We start from the raw sequence: 24,663 nt of genomic DNA on the forward strand, positions 1-24,663 counted from the left end.
AGGAAGGAAGGAAGGAAGGAAGGAAGGAAGGAAGGAAGGAAGGAAGGGAGGGAGGAAGGGATGGACAGAAGGAAGGAGGAAAGCAAGCAAGCAGGGTGGCATATCCTCTGTTTCACCAATACTCACAAGCTAGTGGGGGCAGGAGTCAAGTATATAAACAAAATGTAATGCTGTGCTCTCTAAAATGGAGGATGCAGATGCTTCTGGGAGGGAGAGTTAGGAGGCTTTCTAGGGCAAACTGTGTCAGGGTAAACAGGACATGTCCAGAGTGGGAGATTATTCCAGGGAAAGAAATAGCTTGAATAATGGCTCAGAGGTGTGAACTATCATGGAATGTGAGGAAAATGTCATGGTGTTGGGAGGCCAAGCTGGGGTGGTATCCAGAGGTCATGTCATGGAGGAGCTTGGAACTGCTAAGAAGTTTGGTCTTTTTGCCTAAAGATGTTGCTGAAAAATTGAAGGGCTTTAAACAGGAACTGAAGTAAAATTTGCACTTTATATGAGTCACCTTGCTGGTATTACACAGATTGGCAAGGAGAAAGACCAGGTTAGAAGCAAAGACACCAAATTAAAGATTTGTCCAAGGAAGCTGAGGAGATAAAAAGTTGTGTGGAACAAATGGTGTATAGTGTCCAATGTAATAGAGCCAAACAATAACTATGGGAGAACAGTAACTCTGGGGTTACTGCTAACCTTATAAAAATTATCTCAGTGGGAAAATGCAGGGGAGAGGCTTGGGGATGGTATGGGTTGCTGTGAAATATTGAGTATTTTAGACACTGGTAAATTGACAGAGTTAGTGTACAAAAGAAGCCCATAGCAAATGGGTTAAATTATAAATTCTTCCTATTTTTTTTTTTAAGATTTTATTTATTTATTTGACAGAGAGAGAGATAGCGAGAGCAGGAACACAAGCTGGGGGAGTGGGAGAGCGAGAAGCAGGCTTCCTGCCGAGCAGGGAGCCCGATGTGGGACTCGATCCCAGGACCCTGGGATCATGACCTGAGCCGAAGGCAGACGCCCAACGACTGAGCCACCCAGGCGCCCTAAATTCTTCCTATTTTTAAATTTCCCCTGAACTCTGAGAGTAACCAAATTATAGTGTGGTCTGGACTATGGTTAGCAGTGCGAGATGAGTAGCAAATCCATATGCAATTACCTGTGTGTACATTTAGGTGGGTCTGGGTCAGGTTGAGGATTAATGTTTTATGTCTTAATGTTATGTATTACTTTTATAATGGAACACTGTAATTCTGGTCTCATGTGAGCCTATGTGGAAATCATGGAGGACAATTAATTAGTTAATTTGATGGAATTCAACATAACTCATTTGTTATTGTAATATATCATTCAATAAATATGAGCTGGAGTTAAATTTCATATTTCATAACCTCAGAAATCAAGGAAATTTTTCTATCAGGGAAATGAGTAATTTATATTATAATTTAAATGCCCATCTGCTCTCAGGAGAGAGGGTGATTTGTTTTACCCTTGGTTTCTCAGTTGATGGACATGAAATCTGTGCTGTCGTTGTTTCATAGATGACAGCTCACTTATAATGCCACAGAATCTGTAGAGACAGCTCAGTAAAAGATTGGAATTCAATACTCATCAAGTTTTTTTCTAGTTCAGTCATTTTATGAGCCCAAAGATGGGGGAAAATGTGCAATTTTTGTTTGCTAGCCTATAAGAATTGTGACGTTTAGTTCTTGGAAATAAGCAAATCCTACAATTTTTGGGCCTGGGAGTAGAGTTATTATAGCAAAGTGGTTTGTTTGCTGTTTTTATTATGAATTGTTTTGTCCCTAAGAGAAGTTTGGACTCTGGGTTATCTAATGTTTTTTTCTGCCCGATTTTACTCTATAAAGAAAATAACATGGGCGCCTGGGTGGCTCAGTTGGTTAAGCGACTGCCTTCGGCTCAGGTCATGATCCTGGAGTCCCGGGATCGAGTCCCACATCGGGCTCCCTGCTCGTCAGGGAGTCTGCTTCTCCCTCTGACCCTCCTCCCTCTCGTGCTCTCTCATTCTCTCTCTCGCAAAAAAAAAAAAAAAAAAAAAAATGAGGAATTTTCTTGGTAATACGATTTCTTAGGAATGTCAAAAATGTGACAGTAATGTACTGGGTAGCCAAGAACATGTATGTCATTTTGCCAAGTTAGTCTAGTGTCAATGAACTAAATAATTTCCAAGAAGCCAAAAAGTCAATGATTGTGTGCCATTATCATGATCATGAGGAACATTTGTAAGTACACATTTGTTTGTTGCACTTGCTAAGCACTTTATGAGGGAAGCTAAATGGATATAGTTCCTGTTCTCTAAATGTATCATAATTTTTAAAGCAAAATTATAACTTGATGGATTATGATGCAGATAGGTTTGTAAATGTCATCCAAATGAACACACCTAAGACTTTTAAGTGTGTTAATGCCAAAGGAAGGTGCTTATCTCCTGTGGATTCAGAGCCAACTGAGTCAGGGAGTTTTGGGAATAGCATCCAATGAAAATGCTGCCACTTATGATTTTTCAACTTTAACAAAGGAAGAGGGTTGGGATGTAATAAACAGATGTAAATAGAAGGTAAAACTAAACTCTTGTATGAAATGAGATTTTTAGAAAATTTGGAGGTGACAAATAATGGCCATGAAACGCTAGAGAACCCCAAGAAATGTGCCAAACTGAATAGTACAATAGATAGCTGAGTAAGTAGAGTTAAAATTGTCTGCTATAGTGTGATGAAGAGCTTAAAAGTAGGAGGTGATCTCATTTTTTTGTTGGCACTGTATTGAGAAACTAGTAAATGTCTTGGGTGCCACTATCAACATAATTAAAGAGGAAAGGAAAGAAGAGATCTATATAAAAAAACTTTGCATATTCCAGTGTTTTCAGTGACAATACCTAGTAGAAAGCTATGCCTCTAATTAGAACAAATAAAATGTATTTTAAGAGTTAGATATCCTTCAAGGAATAGTCAAGTGATTTGTCATCCTTTGTTACCCCAGCTCCTTCTCATTTATGACACAGTCCTCCGAGTTTCCACTTTCACGATAACTGAAAATCTTTTGTTGCTGCTGGAATGGCAGACTCTTCGGTAGCCATTTGAATATTGTGTCTTCTCTGGTTGAGGTAGTGTACTCAACTATACAGACTTTCAAGCCTAGCAGCGAACATAGCAGAAAAGACAACCAGGGCCAAGATCCAAACCAATACCAATGGGACTTTTTTTTATCCTTTTCTTTTCTCTTCTTTCTTTTTCTTTCTTTTTTTTTTTTTTTAGGTCAGGGAAGGAATTTACATGAATAAATATTCTTATTCTTACTTTTTCTACAGAGTAGGAACAAAAGGCAGCATTTTCCAAGTTATCTTTCAAAAAGGTTTTTAGTTGTACTGATTATATATTATATTTGTTTGCTTATTTATTTAGCTGGAGGAGTTAGCCTTTATAAGTAAACCTTTAACAAAAAGCTCCCTAGGCCTATTGAAAACATTCATTTGGTGTTTATTATTTTTACCATATTAAAAAGAATTCACAGAGGAAAAAAAAATCTGATTTAACTTCAGTGAGAACTGAAAATCAAGCAATATCAAGAAAATGAAGGATTCTTTAAAGGATGGAACAGTGTAGAGGGACATGCTATGTTTCTAGATATAAAGTCTGAATATTTAAAACTGTTAATTCTCCCCAAGATAAATTATAGGCTTAATATAATTTCAATTAAAATCAAAATTCAAAGTAAAAAATAATTATCAATGCTTATTTGAAAAAACAGAAGAAAATAAAAATAAATAACAAAAAGTCTAGAAAATCTTGAATGACAAGATTAGCCCTATTAAAACATGTTATAAAATGAAATAAACTTTACAAACTAAGAATTTGTAAGGATAAAAGATGTACTTAGGAACATGAAGCTATTAAGTGGATCAGTTGAGATTTGAACTCAGGCTCACTGTATGCTAAAACATGTGCTAATTTACTTGCTTCCTCCTATAATGTTGAAATAGTTTAAGCACTATGTTACTAGAACAAAAATGACAGGATATCTATTAACAAAGAAAAATAGATATCCTAGAAACAGACCCTTTACTACACGAAAATACATATATGATAAAGAAAGGTCCATAAGTCAATATGAAGTATTAGTTTGTAAATAGCTAAAACAATTGTCACTTAACTATTTTAAAAAAATTAAATCTTTACTTCGGATGACCAAAAATTAATTCCAAATAGGTTAAATATTTTGACATAAAAAAGTTAATCTATCAAGAAATTGGAAGAAAAGAGAAATCAACAGCAATCTCTGGATACAAAAGGCCATCTATTCTAGAATACTTAGAGAAAACTAAGTAGATTTAGCTATGTAAAAATATAAAAATCCCATCAAAAAATAAAACGCAGTTGAACAGAGAAACATTTAAAGTAGTGACTCACTAATACCATCAATACATAAAGAGTCCCTTCAATTCAATAAGAAGCTGAAAAAGGAAATGGATGATTACATGAACAGAGAAAATTGTAATACTATTCAAATAAATGTTAATTAGAATAACTAGAATACTATATTTTGCCTATTAGTTAACAAATATTTTTTTTGTTGATAATATTTATTGCTAGTGAGGATGCAAAATACTGACATTGGAAATGCATATGCAAAAAAGAAAACCAGAGGGATCAAGGAAAACCCAAATTTGTCCAATGAAACAACCTAACAAAGGAAGCAGATTCATATATTTGCTTGTTGCTCTTCCCTAATCCATTTTATAAGCTTGTTCTTTGAACAGGAGGTCCTGTATTTAAGAGAAGACTCTCATATGTGGCTGGTTTTTATAAGCTTGAAAGGACCATATATTGCATGCCATTAATTTTGTTAGCCCAGGGTTTTCAGTTAGAACTTCATAAAAACATAAAAGAAAATGCCCAGTTTCTTTGCATCTTGGATAAAATTGCCTGTTCCTTATAGAATATGCACCCAGCAGGTATTCAGAGTTTGTGCAGAAAGCAGGAACTGAATTATAGTATCAAGCTGAGCCTTGATCACTTTGAGGTGTTTCTTTTGTTGAATGCCAACATTGTTAAAAAAGTGCATTTGCTGTGACAAATGAAAATATAACATTTTCCTTAAAAGGTAAATTGCTAAGTAGCAATAACGTGTTTATCCAAAAATGCCCCTCTTACTTGCTTTCACTTTCCTTGAACCTCTGTCCTTTTATTTTCCCCCTGTCAGTTTAGTTGTAGTTTAGCCTCTGTGGCAATGGAAGAGAATTTATATTTTATAAGAAAGCTAGTGATAGACATTGCTTCATTGATGTATTTACAGGCCAAGAAGTCTGTCTACAGTTCTTTCAAAAGCTGCTTTTGATTTTTTTTTTAAAGATTTTATTTATTTATTTATTTGAGACAGAGAGAATGAGAGAGAGAGAGCACATGGGGGGGGGTGGTCAGAGGGAGAAGCAGGCTCCCTGCCGAGCAGGGAGCCCGATGCGGGACTCGATCCAGGGACTCCAGGATCATGACCTGAGCCACCCAGGCACCCTGATTTTTTTAATAGATGTTTAACAAGTAGGACCCAGAATAATGAGTATTAAAGAAACAGACTTTTATCACTGTGCTTCCTCTGGAAATAAAGGATCCATTAAATAAATTTCCATTGTATAATACTGCCTTGCCTACGTTCAGACCTTATAGTGTTAAAAGTACCAGGTGTCCAGGTATATAGACTGTGTATGACCCTGCTGCCTTTTTTTTTTCTCATTTTGTAATTCTTAGGCAAGAAGAAAGTAAGGGAGGGAGTACAGCATTTTCTCTCCCAAGAATGAGGGAGAGAAAGAACACTGAGGCAGTGGAAAGAATACTGGACCATGAATTTGCGGGGGGAGGGGAGGTTGCCTTGTTTTTTTAAACCTCTTTGCCTCTTGCTAGCTATGTGACCTTGGGCTGGTCAGTCCACCTGGTTTTTAGTTTCTTCACCTACAACATACTGCATTGTGGGAGTTTTCTCATTTTCAGCTCATTGCTTATGTAAAGCTGTATAATTCTTTTCAGAGAAATAAGTTCTAGAATGTGGATAATTTAATAAAGTAGGATATAAAGTAGGAATGATAATAGATTAATTTTGGTATAGTTGAAAAAATCTCAAGGGAATATTATGGAAGGATATATGCCAAGTACAGGATTTTTATGTTTCTTTTTTTTCTATCATTTATTAAGGATCTTCTTCTTTTACTAGCTCTGGTTGTGTATACATTGTGTTCTACGTCCTCATCTTCTGACTTACAAGTGTGGGCTTTTTTAATTTTTTAAATTTTTTTCCTTGTGTAAGACAAGTATGAGATATTGTTTTTTATATTCCTTTGACATTGGCTTTAATATTTATGGAGAAGGTAGTTTAGATAACCAGAGCACGTAGCTGATTGCTTTTTCTTCTAGAATTGCAGAATTTCCGTTTGAATTTTATCAACAGAAGATATTTCTATACCTTTAGGAGCAAAATACTCTTGCTCTGCAACTAGATTTCCTGATTTACCTAAAATAGTATTAATTTGAATGTCTTTGATGTTGCTTTGAAAGGAATATTTTAAATAGCAACTATTGTTATTCAATACTGAGTTACCATGGTAATAAAGAGCATTCACTTGATTTAAACTTTTCAGAAAAGGAAAATGTATACTCTCTATCTTTCTAGTTGGTTTGAATATACCTCTCTAAGTCTGCCCTTTCATTCCCAGTTTTTGAAGTAATTTGTTTTTCTAAGATTAGTGTGCATATTTCTTTTTTTTTTTTTTGAGGAAAATAAAACATCAAATTTTTACAGACCATCAGTTTCTTTAAATCCCTAAGAGAACAGCTCTTCTTTCCCTTTTCAGTAATTTTGTAATTACATTCTAAATCCTTTTTCAAGTAGCTCTAATGGAATTGCAATTCTTTTGTTGTCCTGGCATTTCCTTGTGATAAACAGGGCTGCCCTTGAGAATAAGAATCTTTTTTTATTCATAGTGTGTGACAAATCGTAGGTATTTAATAAAAGTTTGCTAAGTGAGTGAGTAAATGAATAATGTATGCTTTAATTGATAAAAGTTCCTTCTACTCAAAATACTAGCCTTACTCCCAATTTTAAATTCTGTGCCCTTAGTGATTATTGATATATCATAGACAATAGGTAGAGTCAAGGGGGGTGGGTAGAGAATGACTAAATAGAGAGGTGAGAAAGAGGAATTTTCTTTGGAATGAGTGATTTTCACTAGATTTCACTAAAGTGAAAGAACGGGAAATTGAATACAGAGAGGAAAAATAGGAAAGAAAAAGAGAAATGAAAAACATGCCTATCTTTCCTAACTTGAGCATACAGGCCAGAGACCTGTGGGATATAAAAGCTGCCTTGTGGTAGAGAACGTTGAGGTATGCATCAATGGAAGGAGCATGAGAGAGAGTGTAAGATGTCTGTAGGCACCTATAACATACTCTCTCGTCACTCTTCCCCACCTTCCCATGTATTAGTGATTGGTTTTTGAGCAGTAATATGAAATTTGAATTGCTTTATTATTTTCTTTTGATGAATGGCCAATCTGTAACTTGACATTATGCACAGACGGGGCTACCTGGATGGATCCCAGTTACTGTCAAGCTCATTTTTTTTTTTCATGACATTGATCACCTACTGGACCTTCTATGTATTTATGTGTTAAATTATCACCATTGTGCATAGTTTTCATAAAATAATGAGTAACTTGTGAAGTAGATGCCGATTCATCATCAACAGATTTGAGTGTTTTCATGTGTTCTGGGAAATCATTATGGCTTCAGGGTGGATGGCAAATCTTGACAAACATTTTGTTCAAGGTCCATGTTCAACTTTTTTGAAAAAGTAAAATAAATTTAGTATTTACTTTTTTATTAATCATTATGTATTTTAGCTTATTACTGTTGAAATGACTTACTGTATTTCATAAAAAAGGACAAATTAAGAGTGTTCAGCCTGCTGTGTACACTTTAGGGTGGAGTATTTAATTCTCATTCCTATGTAATTTTCATGTCAGTCTAAATTATAATTTCCTACATTTCCCACTGACACTATCCCCTGAACCTGGATGGCTGTGTGCATCTCTTGGACTGTAGCACAGGGCCTAGGGCAACTGGCTAGTATACCACGGGGCCTGCAGGGTATTTATTTATTTCTTCCACCATCAGCCCAGACTGAACGGTGTTACTTGTCCCAAGGTGTATGTCTGTCTGAGAGCACTTCATTTTAACAATGGGCATCTGTACTTATGACAAAGGTGTTATAAGTACTTCTGGAAAGGGCTGGAAATGAAATTTATTTATTCAGACTTAACCACACATACATGCATCTTATTCTGTAGTTGCGGAGAACATGGCAGAAGCTGTAAGTGGAAAGTGGGGGTCTAGCAAGCCCATGTGTTGCAGGTTGGGTTTGCCAGAAACTGAGTGTGAGAAGTAATTTATGAATTTAAAATGTTAATTAGGAATCAATACTCCTGAAGGGAAAAGGAAGGATTTGGGATTGGGTTGAGCTTCCTCAACAATTGAACCACCGTGCAGACTCTACAAGCCTTAGCCAAACTGGCGGGAAGCTCTGGAGCAAATATTGCCCATCAGTGTGGCCTCTGTAAAGCTAAAATACCCCTGCCTTTTTCAGCCGCTGGCTATGAGCTGTTCTGGGAAAGTCATTTATTTCCCTTGCATCTGAGGTGGACCCTGATGTAAGTGACCACTGGAGGCTACCTGCTGACCCTACTCCACAACTGGACCACAAGCACTTCACCGAAGCAGAATATGGGGGTGGGGTGGGGAGGAGACTTCTCTGTATCAACCATAGCCCTACTAGCATATTTCATTAGTAACATTTAATTTAGAAATAAGATTTGGAGATGAATACTAAATCAAGCAGAATGCTAGCAAGCGTGAACCAACACCGTCCCAGGCAAACCAAGACATATAGCCACCCTCCCCTTCAGTGGCTTTGGCAAGATTCCTATCCTGTCCTTAAGCATATAAGGGTTTCAAAGTTGAAAGGTAGCTTAAAGATCACTGAACTCATTTGTCAATTGAGCAAAGGAATTAAGAACAGAGGAAGAAGTAGGTGGAGAACCTCAGACTTTCTGACAACCAATTTGGTATCTTTTCTATTATACCCTGTTGCTCTAAGTACTGCAAACTATATAGTAAAGAGAGATTCATTCTTTGGTATGCCCTGTATCATACATACTCACTTATAACCCTGCCTGTATTATGAGATAATCTTCAGTTTTTCTTGCAAAATAATAGAAATATTATAGTGTAATCATTTATAGATTTTGCTTAAAGACTAAGAGCATGGGGATGATGTCTATTTCCTTACAACATTTATCTTATAACTTCCAATACTTTGTTACATGATGTTAGTTTTGTTTTTTTTTTAAGATTTTATTTATTTATTTGAGAGAGAGAGAATGAGAGACAGAGAGCATGAGAGGGAGGAGGGTCAGAGGGAGAAGTAGACTCCCCGCCGAGCAGGGAGCCCGATGCGGGACTCGATCCCGGGACTCCAGGATCATGACCTGAGCCGAAGGCAGTCGCTTAACCAACTGAGCCACCCAGGCGCCCGATGTTAGTTATTTTTAAAACTAAGTTTAAGTCTCTAATGAGTCTGTTTAATACCCCTTAAGGATTTTGTCTTAATGCTTTCTGAAGAAAGAAATTAAAACTGGCAAATCAAGCGTAATATGAGCATTAAAAAAAGAGCAGAAAATTTGTATCTAATAATAAAAATCCCAATAACTTCTTACCAGATTTTTTAGAGCAACATTATCACTCTTTAGAGATGTTTTATTTGGTTTTCTTTCCTTGCCCATGATAATGTAATACTTAAAGTAGTTAAAACATTCATTTCCATAGTGGAGACTATGGAGAAGCAAAGGTAAGGAAAGGGGATTACTTGGAAAGAAACAGTGATTTACAATTGGTAAAATCTCCACAGAGTTCCTCCAGCAAACAACAGCTGTTTCTCAGGTTCTTACTTAAGACACACATTAAGTGGCTATGATCACATCTTCAGATGCAAAGGACTTTTGGACTACAGAAGGAGGGCGTCATCTTTTTATTTTCTTTTCTGCCCTTATTTAACTTCTTTCTTTTTTTTTATAGTGGTAGGAAGATTTTATTGTCTTCTCATCTCAGAAACATATTTGCGTACTGGTCTTTCGTTGCTAGGCAAATTTGTATTGCATTTGTCACATTCTGCATTTGGAGGAGGATTACAACGTGGCCACTTTTCACAAAGGGGAAGATAAAGAATTGAGTCACAATAAATAAACAAAAAAGTTTGAATTCGAATTGGAAAGATTATTTTATTTTTCTCATCTTTGATTTTGAATAATTAAGTGTATTGTCTCACAATTGATTGTCCAGAGAGCCCAAAATAGTGTAATCATGTGTAGTATGCCGTCCAGGTCTGATAGCCTCACAATCTTTTCATTGATTGAATGGGAGAACGGAAGAGTAGGTGAAAGTCTACAAAAGCTTATTTTAATTAAGATATATCCCCGACTGGTAGACAATCATGTTCAGACATTATCTCATCATTAGTCAACTCATCAAAATATAACCTTTCAAAAATCCTCTGGTTCTTTTCAGTGGCTTTAATGAAATTATTCTAAGAGCCCAGTGAAAGGATTGAGATCTAGTGTTTGGATAACTGCCATTTTCCTAAGAAATAGACTTTGGGCCTCCTGAGAAAGCAGATCATCTGGTGTGACATTTGCAGCAAGAGAAGTATTATTTTAAAAATTCTGCTATTGAACAGAGAAAACACCAGTTTATTTTGGTCTTTTTTCCCAGCATCAGATAAACAGTGGGATGCTAATTAATTATTTGATAGGCAGAAATCTGGGAGACTAAACAATTTTTCATTTACTTGTATTTTTCTTTTTTTTTTTCCTAAGGATACTTCTTATCATTTATTTTTATTCTCATAAAAAGTAAGCAATCATTATACCTGTATGGGATAAAGTTAATTGTTCATATTTAGGAATTTATGAATATAATAAAATAAACATTTTAAAAGGATATAATTTTAAGCAGCTATTTTCTTTGTCTATGTATGAACTTTTTTTTTACATTCATGGTAGCTACTGAAGGATCTTCATGTTTGCTTGGTGTTGCTTGCATTTATAATATCAGATTAAAGGATGCTTCAAATGTAAGAATATTCATTATAGATTTTATAGTTTGGGTGGATTTGCAAGTAATTTCTTATATGCTACTTTTGCTCTGTGTGTGTGGGTGTGTATGTGTTTTAAATCCTATCAATATAATGTTATCTCCAGAGATTGTCTTCCAAATTTACAGTCAAATGTTTTTTGTGATTATAGAAACACGGAAAAGCCTCCAGCTGTATTATGTTATGGTTGTTTGCATTAAGAATTCTGATTTTTCTTTTCCTTGCAATCAGTTTGAGAATCATTCAGTAAAACTTTATATTGTTAGCACCCAAGGATATATCATATTCAATGTAGCTGTTTGAACAGTTCTTTCTTTACTTGATGTGAAGTTTATGTTTGTGGTTGGGTTTTGGCTCTGTTTTTCAAGATTTGTTTAGGAAAGGGATAAATGGAATGGAAAAGGGGAAAAGGAGAAACACTGCAAATCACTCATTTAATGAAATGCTACATAAATTGGGACGTGTACTGAAAGACAAGGGTCCCATCGCAAGAATTTACTAGTCATTTCACTGAAATATTAACTCTGCTCATTAAAAGTAGCAGTATTATCAGTCGATATAATTTAATTTTTAAAATATGAACTAAAAAAAGTGTGCTTGAAGGAGAAAAAGAAATTGTGCTTTCTTAGATCTGTGGATTCTACAGTACAACCACCTCTCTTAGGATCTTCTCAGTTCCTCCCCAAGTGTACGGTAAGAACGTCAGAGTGCTGATGAGAAGCAACAGAGTAGAGGTCAGTTAAACATCCGATTCAATGTGTTGTAATAAATATGGAGATAAATCCCCATCCTGCTTCTCAGCATACTTTGTAACCACTGTGTTCACCAGTGTTTAACATCTGGCTATTCAGTAACTGGGAAGTGGTGATTGTCATCAACTGCAAATTTTCAGTATTTTGTGGAAATTGGGCACCTTCGGTTAGTGATGGATTTATAGCAGCTTGGAGCTTCAGCTTTGCACTCTCTCTCAGCCTGACCCTGTGACCCTGTCAAGGCTGGAGCTCCGGTACCCTTGCTTTTCATGGTTGATAGATGACCAGTTGGGCTTTTCTGAAAGGCATTATGATTAACCTTGGCAACTTTCTTTATGCAGAAAAAATGGATATATTGTTTCAACTAATATTTATCTAGCATCTTAATAGGTATCAGATAATGTTCCATATCCAGGTGATGCAATACCCATCTACTAGAAGGAGAAGGAGGGGTGGATAGACAATTGTATCTAACAATAAAAATGTAGTCTGAAACATTCTGTGCGAGTGTAAGCATGGAGTCTACTAGGAGTACAAACAGTAGGGCCATCTATTCCAGATTTTGGAGGAAGAATAAAAGAAAGAGGAGGGATCAAAGAAACCTTCCCAATAGGGATGACTAGAGGTAATGAGTACCTAGTTCTGGAAACATGGGATCAGTGCTCGCTTTGGCAGTACATATACTAAAATTGGAAACATGGGATCAGCCTCAGAGTGATAGATTACTCTATGCAATGCAGATAATTATGCAGTACAACTATTTCTAAAGTAGAACTGAGGATTCTTCCTTCCTCCACATTCCTCTTTTTCCTTCCCCCCCATTTTCCTTTCCCTCACCCCTCTCTCCTTCCCTACCTTCTTTTCTCATCCTTCTCTTTCTCTTCCCCTCCCTCCTTCCTTCATTATGAGCTTAATAAGCACAGAATTTTATTAGTCAAAGTTTTGGTTCATGGGCTAATGTCATCATTGGACAATCCCTGACCCACATTCATTCCTTTACGATGCTATAAGTATATTTATATACACATCTAAATTTCATATATTTCATATAGATGTAAAGTATTAACAATGATGACCTACCTTTTGCTTTTCTCCTATTTCATCTTCTTACCCCTTCTAAAAGATAACCATTATCCTGGATTATGTATATTATTCTTTTTTTTATTGGATTGCTTTGTTTTATACATAACATTTCTAAACAATACACTGCTTAGTTGTTTTTTAACTCAACAAATGATACTTTTCTGTATGTAATCTACTAGTATTTTTTCCACTCACCATTTTACTATGTTTTTATTTGTAACTGATTTCATTCAGTTTCACTTCAATTAATATTCCATTGTATATATGTGCTGCAAATTGTCCATTCTCCTGTTGATGGGCAATTGAGTGGTTTCTCTTTATGTTGTAATGAACAGTGCTGCTATGAATATTCTTTTACTTGCTGCCTAAGACATTATGTGAAAGTTTCTACGGAGTATATACCTGGGAATGGAAATATTGGCTCATAGGGTACACAGAGGTGAAACTTAGAAGATAATCGCACATTGTTTTCCAAAGCTATTGTACCAACTTGCATTCTCACCAGAACTATATGAGAGCTTATGTTGATCCACATCTTCTCTAACACTTGGTCTTGTGAGATTCATTTGTCAATCAAATGCCACATAATATATGAATGCTATCTAATGGGATGTGGCTTTGATTAGCACTTTCCAGGTTACTAATGAGATTGCATATCTCTTAGGTATATTTATTGGTCATGAGTGTTTCCTCTAATCTTTCAATTATAAGATTTTACTAGTCTATATTAATGAATACTTTCTATTTTTCTACTGGCAGTTGTTGGAATATCTTAATCATAAAAAGATATAGTCATTAAAGTGAAATTGACATATGTCAGTACTATACAAAATGGTGGGCACATTTCTAATAAAGGATGTGCAGCCAAACTAATGGACAAATTAAAACAATAGGTAATAATTGCATTTTGAAATTATTTTCATGACTTTTATTTTTTCACAACTTGATGTTTTTCTTTTGACAGAACGGTTTCGAGATTTACTACTTCCGTCATCTAATCAAGACTCCGAGATTCTGCCCTTCATTCAATCTAGAAAGTATCCCAAGTAAGCACTAGGAGTTCACTGGATATTGGGAAGGGGATGGTGTAGTGATGGGGGAGGTTTGCGGGGACAAAAACAAAATATTTTCTTTCTAAGGATTTCTGAAAAAGCTAGAATACCCTAACCTACTTAATGAGGGCATCTCCTGCACTATAATGTCTCAGGCTCCTCACAGCTGGGTCAGAGAAAAAAGGCTTGCCTGCAGTACAGCCCAGCTCTGAGTAGGAATATTTGTAGAGTGCAAACGGTAAATTACCTGCATCGGTGTCTGGTCGTGCCTCTTTTTGCTTGATTCTGTATCAACAGAATGTTGATGTGGGTGATCCCTCATCTGGTTTCCTGGTTTCTATCCTTTGAATGCAAGGATTCATTCATATTGTAATAAGTGGTTTTCAGATAACCACCTGTTAGATATGATTTTAGTAATTTCTGTATATTCTTCTTTACTGTCTTGATAATTATGGGAAGTGAAATCTCCTGACCCATTCTTATACAGGGCAGACCTTCTCTTCTTTTAGAGGCCACAAGTGTACTTATTGGTTGAAGGAATATGCCTTCATCTTCCCAGAGAATAAGGAAGTAGCATGTTTTTTATTAGGCATCCTTTTCCCAAAAAGCTGATGGATGCCTGTATCTCAATCCCTCCTGTAGAAGCTTGGAGTACCCTCTACTTCATGAATGTCTTACTCTAAGTCTACAACAAGCTGAAGAAGGAACGAACTGGTATCTGATAGAGAAAAGGAAGATCACCAACTTAAGAATTAGAGCTTGGTTTATACACATTTCATCAAAACCAATCACTATGCTAATTGACTCATTCTTTGATTGACTTGGCAATTTATTCAAGTATCCACTGAACTTCACTTTCTAGAATAATTTTTCCCTAATACTTAGCTTTGATAATATTGACTTACCTCTGATAACAATAATACAGAATCTGAATTATCTGCTTATTGTCTTTGATATTAATCCAGATTTAATCTCTAGCAATAATCTTCTAGTCCACTAATGGGGACCCTCCTGAGGGACATACAAGGCCTGGACATCATTCCATGCATACATTACTTTTCATGACTGGGAGCAGGGAGGAGCCTGAAGGGATTGACACATGTCTGTCAGTACTTTTGCCCCCAGCTGCTGTTTGCAGAGGCCAGTGATGCCTGCTCTTCTGCCTCTTAGGCTTTTTATCCACCTGATACCTTTGCTTGAAGAGGGGAATCACAGTTACTTCTCAGATTACCTATTGGTAATCTGTTTCCTGCTATTTCCCTAGGTTTCCTCAGCTGTATGTTCTTACACATATCCTTCTTGCTCTTAGGTTACTTTTCCCATAGTGATGTTATGATATCATTCTGATATTTAACAGAGATACCATGTGACAATCCTTTGTCAGTGTCTAATCCTTAGGGTAGTTTGTTTGTTTGTTTTGTTTTTTGGGGGACATCTGTGGACTAAAAGAATAAAAGTCATCCATTGATGCCACATACACTGTGTTGGGGTGAGTAAGAGTGCAGACTGCCTCACCAGCTGTGCTTTGTGACTTAGGTCACCTAACCCTCTGTGCCTCAGTTTCCACCTCTATAAAAGGGGAATGATAATAAGACCTACCACTCAGTGGTGTTATGAAGATTAAATAAATTAATAAACAAAAAACTATTTAGAACTGAGCTTGACACATAGCAATACTTCATATCTAGCTGCAAGTGTTATTATTCATTTAAAATTGCATTTACCTTTAACTAGATTTGCATGTTTCCAAACCCGTTAGGGAAATAGATTGTTCATTGATCTTGGAGGAGGATAATTCTTATATCAGGATACGTTTATCACTCTGCCCTTAATAATATTTGGGGAAGAACTATTTATTTAATATTTCTAGATTATTGCTAGACGCTGATGTGAGTCACTGCTTTGGTGATCACTTAGTATCATTATGAGTTCAGTTTTCCGAACCATCCAATGAAATCATGCTAATTAAAGGCTTCTGGGTCTGAATAATATTTATATAAAAATTCTGGATTAAATACAATTGGCTTATTTAGGTTATAGAATATTAAGCATTTGCATCCTCCCATTGCCCATGTAATGTCTAGTTTGGGAGTAGAATTTTAGGAGGTGCTGATAGAACAGAGAAAGGGTAATAGAATTCCTTTTACGGTGTGCCTAAGGAGTGTTAAATTGGTCCAGGGAAGAGCATAGGAGCAAAAACTCTGGGCATGTAAATAATGCCCATGTAAAGGATCCTGGGGTATACGAAGAGACAGTTGTAGTAAGAGCCAGTCAATAAATATAAGGGGGCAGGGATTTGTGTATGTCTAGACCTATTTTAAACTATTTTGGGATTACTCATGGTTTTCAGTATTCTCATTTAGTCTCTCATTTGTATTCACTCTCAAATATACTATCATTTATTCATTACTGAGGATAACTATAAGTCAAAGAATTTGTCATTTCATGACATGCAAAATTTCTGGAAAGCTGAAAATTTCATCAGACCTTTAGTATTTGTTGCTCTCAGTCACAATGTAATAAACCTATTGTATGGAGATTATTCTCCCTCACTTTTCTGCTTGTTTTACTGACTCATGAATATAGACTCTGTTAGTGAGAGATGTTTTAAGAGTTAAAATATGGTTTAGGAAACAACTTGTTTGCCCTATATTATATAGTGTCACAGGGTGATGTTTACAGAGCATAGTATAGTTGACCTTCTTTAAGTCAGACTCACTCTACCCTGGTTAATATAAGCTGGAGAGTGGACAGTGGTTATTGGATTGGGGGTAGGATCTCTAGTCAGCATATTGTCCCTATAATCTTAAGCATCTGGTTATCAAAAGACATCTAACAGATAATGAAACAGGATAAAGGGTATATTTTATTTAGGGGAAAAATATTCATGAAGAAGAAAACTGACCAGTTCTTGAAATGTGTGTGTGTGTGTGCATGTGTGTGTTTTAATGGAAAGCCATTTTTTTTAAAATGTTCCCTGCTGGGAAACATTGTTCTAAAATATAGTAATGTTCATTCATCACATTCTTGCATTTGTGATCTTGCATTTGATCCACTGCCAAAGCTAGGCACATCCATTCTCAGTATGTATGTGAAGACGTTGCCTCATGAAAATTCTTGGAGCATGAATAGGTGTGACCATTGTCAAAAACAGACAGGTGAATGAAAAGAAGAAAATGAATGTATACTTAATACAAAATAATGTTGTTGATTCATAGGTTAGAGGAAAGAGATGGAGATAATGAAACTTGTTTTGTTGCTCATGTCTTAGCTGGTGTCACTGTTACTAACTTTGAAGCATTTAGGTTTATAATGTATCTAAACTAGAAAGTAACTATAAATATTCTTATCCTTGCAGCTTGGAGACATAAAATAGTTAAGACATTTGGCATAATTTTACTCACAAATGACTTGTAACCATTTTAGCAATTATGCCAGCAAAACATGATCCAATGGCTCTGGAAATTTCACCATAATATGCATAAAAATATTGTGAAAATGTAGGAATAAAATGTGGCATATCTTTATTTGGTCAAGATCAAGTACTCTGGAATGCTTAATCCCAGTACTCTTTAGAGAAAGAAGTATTATTTTTGATAAAATTCAGAATATTCCTTTTGACTCGGTTTGCCACCAAAGGATAACCTTGACTATTTAGACAATAAAAGCAATGCTTCAACCCATTCTCATTTCCAATGGACTGCTTAAAAATGACTTCAAGTGGTGATATCAGGTGATTAACTGCAAAGCCTCAGAAGACTTTTCTAGATTTCATCTATTCTCCAACTTGTCTTCCTTTCTCTTTCCAAAGAAAATTTTGGGTTCCTCTTCTTCCAGAGGCCTCTTCTCTCTCTTTAGTAATTTTTGTTCAGTCTGTATGTGTGTAATGTATTTGTCACTGGAGCTAAGTTATTCCTATTAATAAAAACACTTAGCGGGGCGCCTGGGTGGCTCAATTGGTTAAGCAACTGCCTTCAGCTCAGGTCATGATCCCGGAGTCCTGGGATCGAGTCCCACATCGGGCTCCCGGCTCGGCAGGGAGCCTGCTTCTCCCTCTGACCCTCTCCGCTCTCATGCTGTTTCTCTCTCTCTCTCTCAAGTAAAATAAATAAATAAAATCTTAAAAAAAAAATAAAAAATAAAAACACTTAGCACTTAACACTTTCTACATTGCCATGATTGTGTTAATGTGCTTTATATGTATTACTTAATCTTTGTTATTTCCCTATGAGTTAGGTAGTACTATTTCCCCAAGTTTACAGATTTTATATATTAGAGGATTTAAAAGGGTTAAGTGACTTATCCAAAGTCATATGGAAGAGCTGGCTTCCAAATTCAAGGTCTGCTTGGCCCCCAAATTACACCTAATTATGTAATTAGGTGTATCTCATTCATTCATCTGTCCATTTTTCCATTAGTCCATTCTTCAAATGTTTATTGAACAATTACTGTGCACTAGAATCAGTCACAATTACTGAGGATACAAAAATAAGGAGGACTTAGCATATGGCTTTGAGGAACCTAGAGACTAGTGGGGGAGAAACAGAATGAGACTTTAATGGAGAAATTAATTATAGCAATGTGATAAGTCCTTTAGTTATAGAGAAATGCACTAAATTCAATGGGAAAAGAGAAGAGAACGTGTCTTCCAGTCTAGGTAATTCATGGCAAGTTTCATTTTCCGTTGGAGTAAAATCTTGACAAATACTATGGAACCAGATGAAGAGGTTTTTAGATGGTACAAAGAACATAGCAGCATAGAGAGCCATGGAAGTGGGTTGTTCATTGAGAGATCACCTGTGGGTATTCTGGTTAAAAAAAACCTTTGTGTATGTGTGAGTGCATGTTTGTGTGTGTGTGTGCACACATGTACACGTGCACATGTATGTACATATGCTCATACATATACACACACTGAAGGGCTGGGGTATAAGGAGAAATGAGAGCAGGGACCACTCCACGAAGGACCTAGATTGCCATTTAAAGGAGCTTGGACTCTGTGGTGAAGACAGTGGAGCATCATGAAAGAACTTTAAGCAAAGGAGCAAAAATCATTAGATTTGCATTTTCATAGTTTTATCATGGAACCAGAGAGGAACATGAGGCACTGTATGGGGCTAGCACACTAGCTAGTTGGCAGGTTCATATTCAAGAATGCAATGAGAAAGGATCAATTCCATGGTGATAATAATAGGGAAAAGCAGGTAGATATCTGAGGATTTTAGGAGACACATGACAAAAATGTCATGATTACTGGGCAAAGGGCAGGAGGATGAAAAGGGAGAGGGGAGGTTAGGGGAGAAGAAGGGGTTCAAAGAAGTGGTTCAAGCTTTTTCACTTGGATCACATTCTGTATTAGTGGTCCCAGGGCTGGGGACAAGTGGCAGATCTCTCTGAGCAGCATTTTTAATTTTTTTGGCTCTATTTCAAATGGAGGTAATAATAGTGCTGTAGGAAAAGCTCCCTATTGCTTTTACTCTCACATACAATTCTTCTGACACCAGATGTGGGGTGTGGTTTTTCCCACACCAACCAATTCTTCAATATCAGCTGGGTGTCTTACAATTCAATTCAATTCCGACACTAACCAGAGTTTGTGCAAACCCCACAGATTAAGGGCTCAATCCCATAAAACTGTCCACCCCCATTTTAAATACCAATCGCAGGTAGCAGGTCCCCAATTTACCCACAATTTGTCCACTTGGCTATGAATCAGAAATTCCCATGACCTCGTCCTTGGATTTGCTAGAACGGCTTATGGAACCCAGAAATACTTTATGAATTTACTACATAATAAAGAATATGATAAAGGGTATAGATGAACATGAACAGCCAGATGAAGAGATACATAGGACAAGATCTAGAAGGGTCTTGAGTGCAGGAGCTTCTGTCACCATGGAGTTGGGGTACACCACCCATCTGGCCTATAGATGTGTTCACCAACCTGGAAGTTCTCTGAGCCCCATACCATTGGGGTTTTTATGGAAGTTTCATCACAGAGGCATGATTGATTATTAACTTCATTTCTAGCTCCTCTTCCCTCTCCAGAAAACAGAGGGTAGGGCTAAACATTCCAAACTTTTAGTCATGGCCTGGTGTGTGTTTCTTTTCTTCTTTCTTTCTTCCTTCCTTTCTTTCTTTCTTTTTCTTTCTTTCTTTCTTTCTTTCTTTCTTTCTTTCTTTCTTTCTTTCTTTCTTTCTTTCCTTTCTTTTTCTTTTCTTTCTTTCTTTCTTTCTTTCTTTCTTTCTTTCTTTCTTTCTTTCTTTCTTTTCTTTCTTTCTTTTCTTTCTTTCTTTCTTTCTCTTTAAAGATTTATTTATTTTGGAGAGAGAGAGAGAGAGTGCACACACAGCAGGGAGGGGCAGAGAATCTCAAGCAGGCTCCCCGCAGAACACGATGGGACTCGATCCCACTACCCTGAGATCATGACCTGAGCTGAAATCAAGAGTCAGATGCTTAACTAATTGAGCCACCCAGTTGCCCCTGGCTTGGTGTTTCTGGTGAGCAGTCCCCATCGATGAGGCTATCAAGAGACACCTCATTAGAACAAAATGGGTTCCCATCACCCAGGAAATTCTAAGATATTTAGAAACTTTGTGTCAGATGAGTCTACTACTCAGGAAATTACAAAGGTCTTAGGAGCTCTGTGTCAGGAACCAGGGGCAGAGACCAATATAAATATTTCTCATTACTTCACAAGTAGCTTCCCTCTAATGTTGCTTTGAGGAAAGCACAGTGAGTGGCATAATTCTCTCTTGTAAGATAAATAAATAAATAAATAGAATGATGTAAAGTACCTGCCTCTTGCAAATGTGAATTCTCACCATCATCCTCATTCTAGGCTCTCTTTCTGCCTTTTCTCAAAGCTATGCCTTACCTCAGGGCAGGGGAAAGTTTCTACCACATGGTCTGCCTTACTGTCTTTGGTCCAGGCTAGATCCTGCCAGAAGGGACGCACTGTTCTGCCTGACAAAGGTAGCTCTGTACAGTTTCTACAATCACAGCTGTGCATCATGTTCTTCCCAATATACCTAATGTTTTAGTATTGCCTTTCATTAAAGGATTACTGTTTCTCCTCTTCTCATCCCTAAACTTAGGTTTTCTTTCATATATTAGGTGATATTCCAGTACCTGTCTGGCAAGAGATCTAACAAGCTGATGTTCTGACGAGAGTATGGAACACAATAATGAGGATTCCCAATTCTTTTGATATTTGTGAACGTAGGCAAGCAAGATGTCAGAATTAAGCTGGTCTCTCAATAGGTAGTAGGTCCCAACCTCTGGGCTGACATTCACATGTAGAAACCCTGCCATCAGGACTGCAAAAGCCAAGGGGATCACCAAAACCCGCAAACAGTCCTACAAAAACTGAGGTAGTCATGAACTCGTAAAGACTGGCTCAGACATGTGATAAGTCCAGAAACTCTGTTAGTGCAAGGCTAGCAGGCAAGCAATAAGGATGCCTCGGTACTGAGTGAGAGATTAGCTGATCTTGGATTCAAGTATTCAAGAGTAGGGCCAAGAGGAGCCTGTCACTGGGGGCCAGGCAGCTGAAATCTCAAAACAAGCTGAGGAAGTAAACACTTTCTAGGGGGTAAGGTAAGCGCGTGTGATTCTCTACCTAGTGCCTTTGAGAGCTGTCTACTTTCTTTGTTCTTACCCATCCTCCATTCCCCACCATCACATATCTTCTCCGACAGCATTTGTTTTAAGTTTTGGGGTTGTTGTTTATTTGTTTGGTTTGACACAGAGATTGTCTGTCAGGTGAGAGAGAAAGTGACCTGAAGTTCTTCCTTTGTTACAAATCTTAAAATCCCACCTTAACTTCCTTGTACTGGAACTACCTCCTTTTTGCATAGGTGATTTCTAGCTCGTCAACAATAGTCCCAGCTCTACAAGAGTGAGGTGTCATCAGAGTGAAACCATGATTTCAGAAACAGTTTATGACCTCTATAGTTGAGGTGAATTTTAAAACAGTCTTATATTAAGTTTATCAAGTCATAAATTTTAACAATATGTCTGTTTATTGGAATTCCTTGTCAAAGAGTTTTTTCTTTGCAGACCCTAAATTAATTAATGGCTTCTATTTGTAAGGCTTTGATTGAATAATTCAGAATTTCAAGAAACAAACATCAGAGTGGTTTTTTAAACAGTGTCGCTTTTATTTATGCATGAGATTGCATTAAGTAATAATCACACATTAATTACAGAGATTTCTTAGCCCTTTGCTGGTAAAGTTTCTTTCCATAAGTTGCTCCTAAAATCCAAACAAGGGGTGCCTGGGTGGCTCAGTGAGTTAAGTGTCTGCCTTTGGCTCAGGTCATGATCTTGGGGTCCTGGAATCTAGCCCCATGTCGTTGGGCTCCCTGCTTAGTGGGGAAGTCTGCTTCTCCCTCTCCCTCTGCCCCTCCCCTGTGCTCGTGCTCTCTCTCTCTCTCTCTCAAATAAATAAATAAATCTTTAAAAAAATTCTTTTTTTTTAAAGATTTTATTTATTTATTCATGAGAGATAGAGAGAGAGAGAGGCAGAGGCAGAGGGAGAAGCAGGCTCCCCGTGGAGCAGGGAGCCCGATGCGGGACTCGATCCCAGGAGCCTGGGATCATGACCTGAGCTGAAGGCAGACGCTTAACCGACTGAGCCACCCAGGCGTCCCTTTAAAAAAATTCTTAAAAAAAAAGTCCAAACATTGTGGACCACCACGTACTACTCTCACCAAGTCTTAACTCAAATGTTAAGGGCTTACCCTGATCAACATATTCAAAATCACCACCTGTACCGGCTCACCTCCCATCCTTCTTATCTGCTCTACCAGCAACATAAATGCAACATGGGATATTGTTAGAAATACAGATTCTAGGACTTCAGACCATACTCACTGATTCAGAAAATCTGAGGGTGGGGCCCAGCTCTGTGTTTAACAAACCTTCCAGGAAATTCTGATGCACACTAACATTTGAGGACCATTAGAGCAAGATAGAAAGATTTTGAGGACCCTCTCAGGCTTTTTAACTCCCTCCCACTTCTTGCTGATTTTACTGATGTGATAATCTCTTGGGAGTGGAATGGTCTAAAACTTCAACACCATCATCTCCAGAGAAACAATTCATGACATCCATCTTTTTCCCAGATAAAGGAAGAATTGTTATATGAAGGATGGCCCCAAAACCTTCTAGCCTGCAAAGGAGGATTTTCAAGGAGTTCCTTGGCACAATGTGCCCTTTTCAGACTTAATTTGCCTTTCTGTATTACCCCTAACAAAAATAATTTACAACTAACTGTAGGGTTAGTATGTGATCACTAAGGAAATGAGCTTTGGAGTCAGACTCTATAAGGATTTGGATGAGTTTTTCCCTTTGATAGAAGTGTGGCCTCAAGAAAATTACATAGCATTTTTGGGATCTAGCTCCCAGTGCAGTAAGGGGGAGATTATACCTCCTGTGAAAGCTGTTGTGTGGATTAGGAGGGAAGGGGTACACAGAACAAGTGTAGGCCCTGTATTAAACTAAATGTTCAGTGAAGAGTATCTGTTACTACATCTCATTTTAAGATTTGGAGGTAAGGGTCTGAGATAGTTTTTGATTGTTTTTTTTTTTTTTAATTAGAAGAATTTTTAAAGTAAAAGCTAATCAAATAAAGATAAGAAAGGCAAATAATTTTCCAAAAATGGAAACTTTACATTAGCATTAAATGGATGTGAATTACAACTATCTTACAACTTAGTATCTTAAAACTTAATATCTAAGATTTATCAAATGCTTAGTGTGTCCAGGTACAATGTGAAAAGCTTATCAGGTATATTAACATTCAGCTACATAAAATAGAAATGTAGCTAAAAATGATGGATGCTTATTTTTCTCACATAACCAGAAATACCAAGATACTTGATGGTGGGAATTTGTTGCCAGCATATCACATCTGAGGGGTCTCCTCCCTTTCCCTCTCATGGTTGTAAGATGACTACTTCAGCTTCCACCACCACATCCTCATCCCAGCCATCCCCAGCCATCCCATCCTCATCCACCCCCGTGAAAGGTACATGCAAGCCGAGTCAGCCTCCCTTTCAAGGAACTTCTCAGAATCTCAACCCAGCAAGTCTTACACCTAGTTATCCTAAACATTACTATCACACCACCCCAAAATTGGGAATGAAAAAGGGAAACGAGATAAAGAGGAGGCAACCAGGGGTCTTTGCCTTGCCCACATTACCTCATTTAGTCTTTGCAATAACCAGTGAGATATGTATTATTTAGATCAACTTCTATTTACAAAGGATGCAGTTGAGCCACAGGGTGGTCAATACCTTGCTCCAGGTCATGTAGTACCATCTGGCAAAGCCATGATTTAAACTAGTTCTGAGAGCCTACATTCTAATTTATATATTATTATACAGTAAAAACCTACCTATCTTCCTTAAATTTTCCTTATCTCTTTGAAGTTGTATTTTTTCTCCTACTAGGAGTTTAAAAGGCAGATTTTTTTTCTGTTAAAATTTCTGTACTGAAAGGAATTGCTGTGGAAGATTTGAGAACAGAAAATTTTACCCTACTAAGAGCATTCTCCCCC

At 37.0% G+C, this 24,663-nt stretch overlaps 1 protein-coding gene across 4 annotated transcripts in view; it reads left to right on the top strand.

The window, feature by feature from the left end:
* Positions 1-24,663, top strand: part of NOX4 (NADPH oxidase 4) — a 361,705-nt gene that overhangs the window by 109,968 nt on the left and 227,074 nt on the right. For all 4 annotated transcript variants that reach the window (XM_035009409.1, XM_035009407.1, XM_035009408.1 and 1 more), the window contains one exon: positions 14,011-14,092. In XM_035009409.1, the coding sequence (XP_034865300.1) occupies positions 14,011-14,092 (82 nt within the window). The remainder of the gene's footprint in view (positions 1-14,010; positions 14,093-24,663) is intronic.

The sequence above is a fragment of the Mirounga leonina genome, unplaced genomic scaffold (genome assembly GCF_011800145.1).
Source record: "Mirounga leonina isolate KUSES-001 unplaced genomic scaffold, KU_Mleo_1.0 Mir_153, whole genome shotgun sequence".
In the NCBI taxonomy this organism is placed as follows: Eukaryota; Metazoa; Chordata; class Mammalia; order Carnivora; family Phocidae; genus Mirounga; species Mirounga leonina.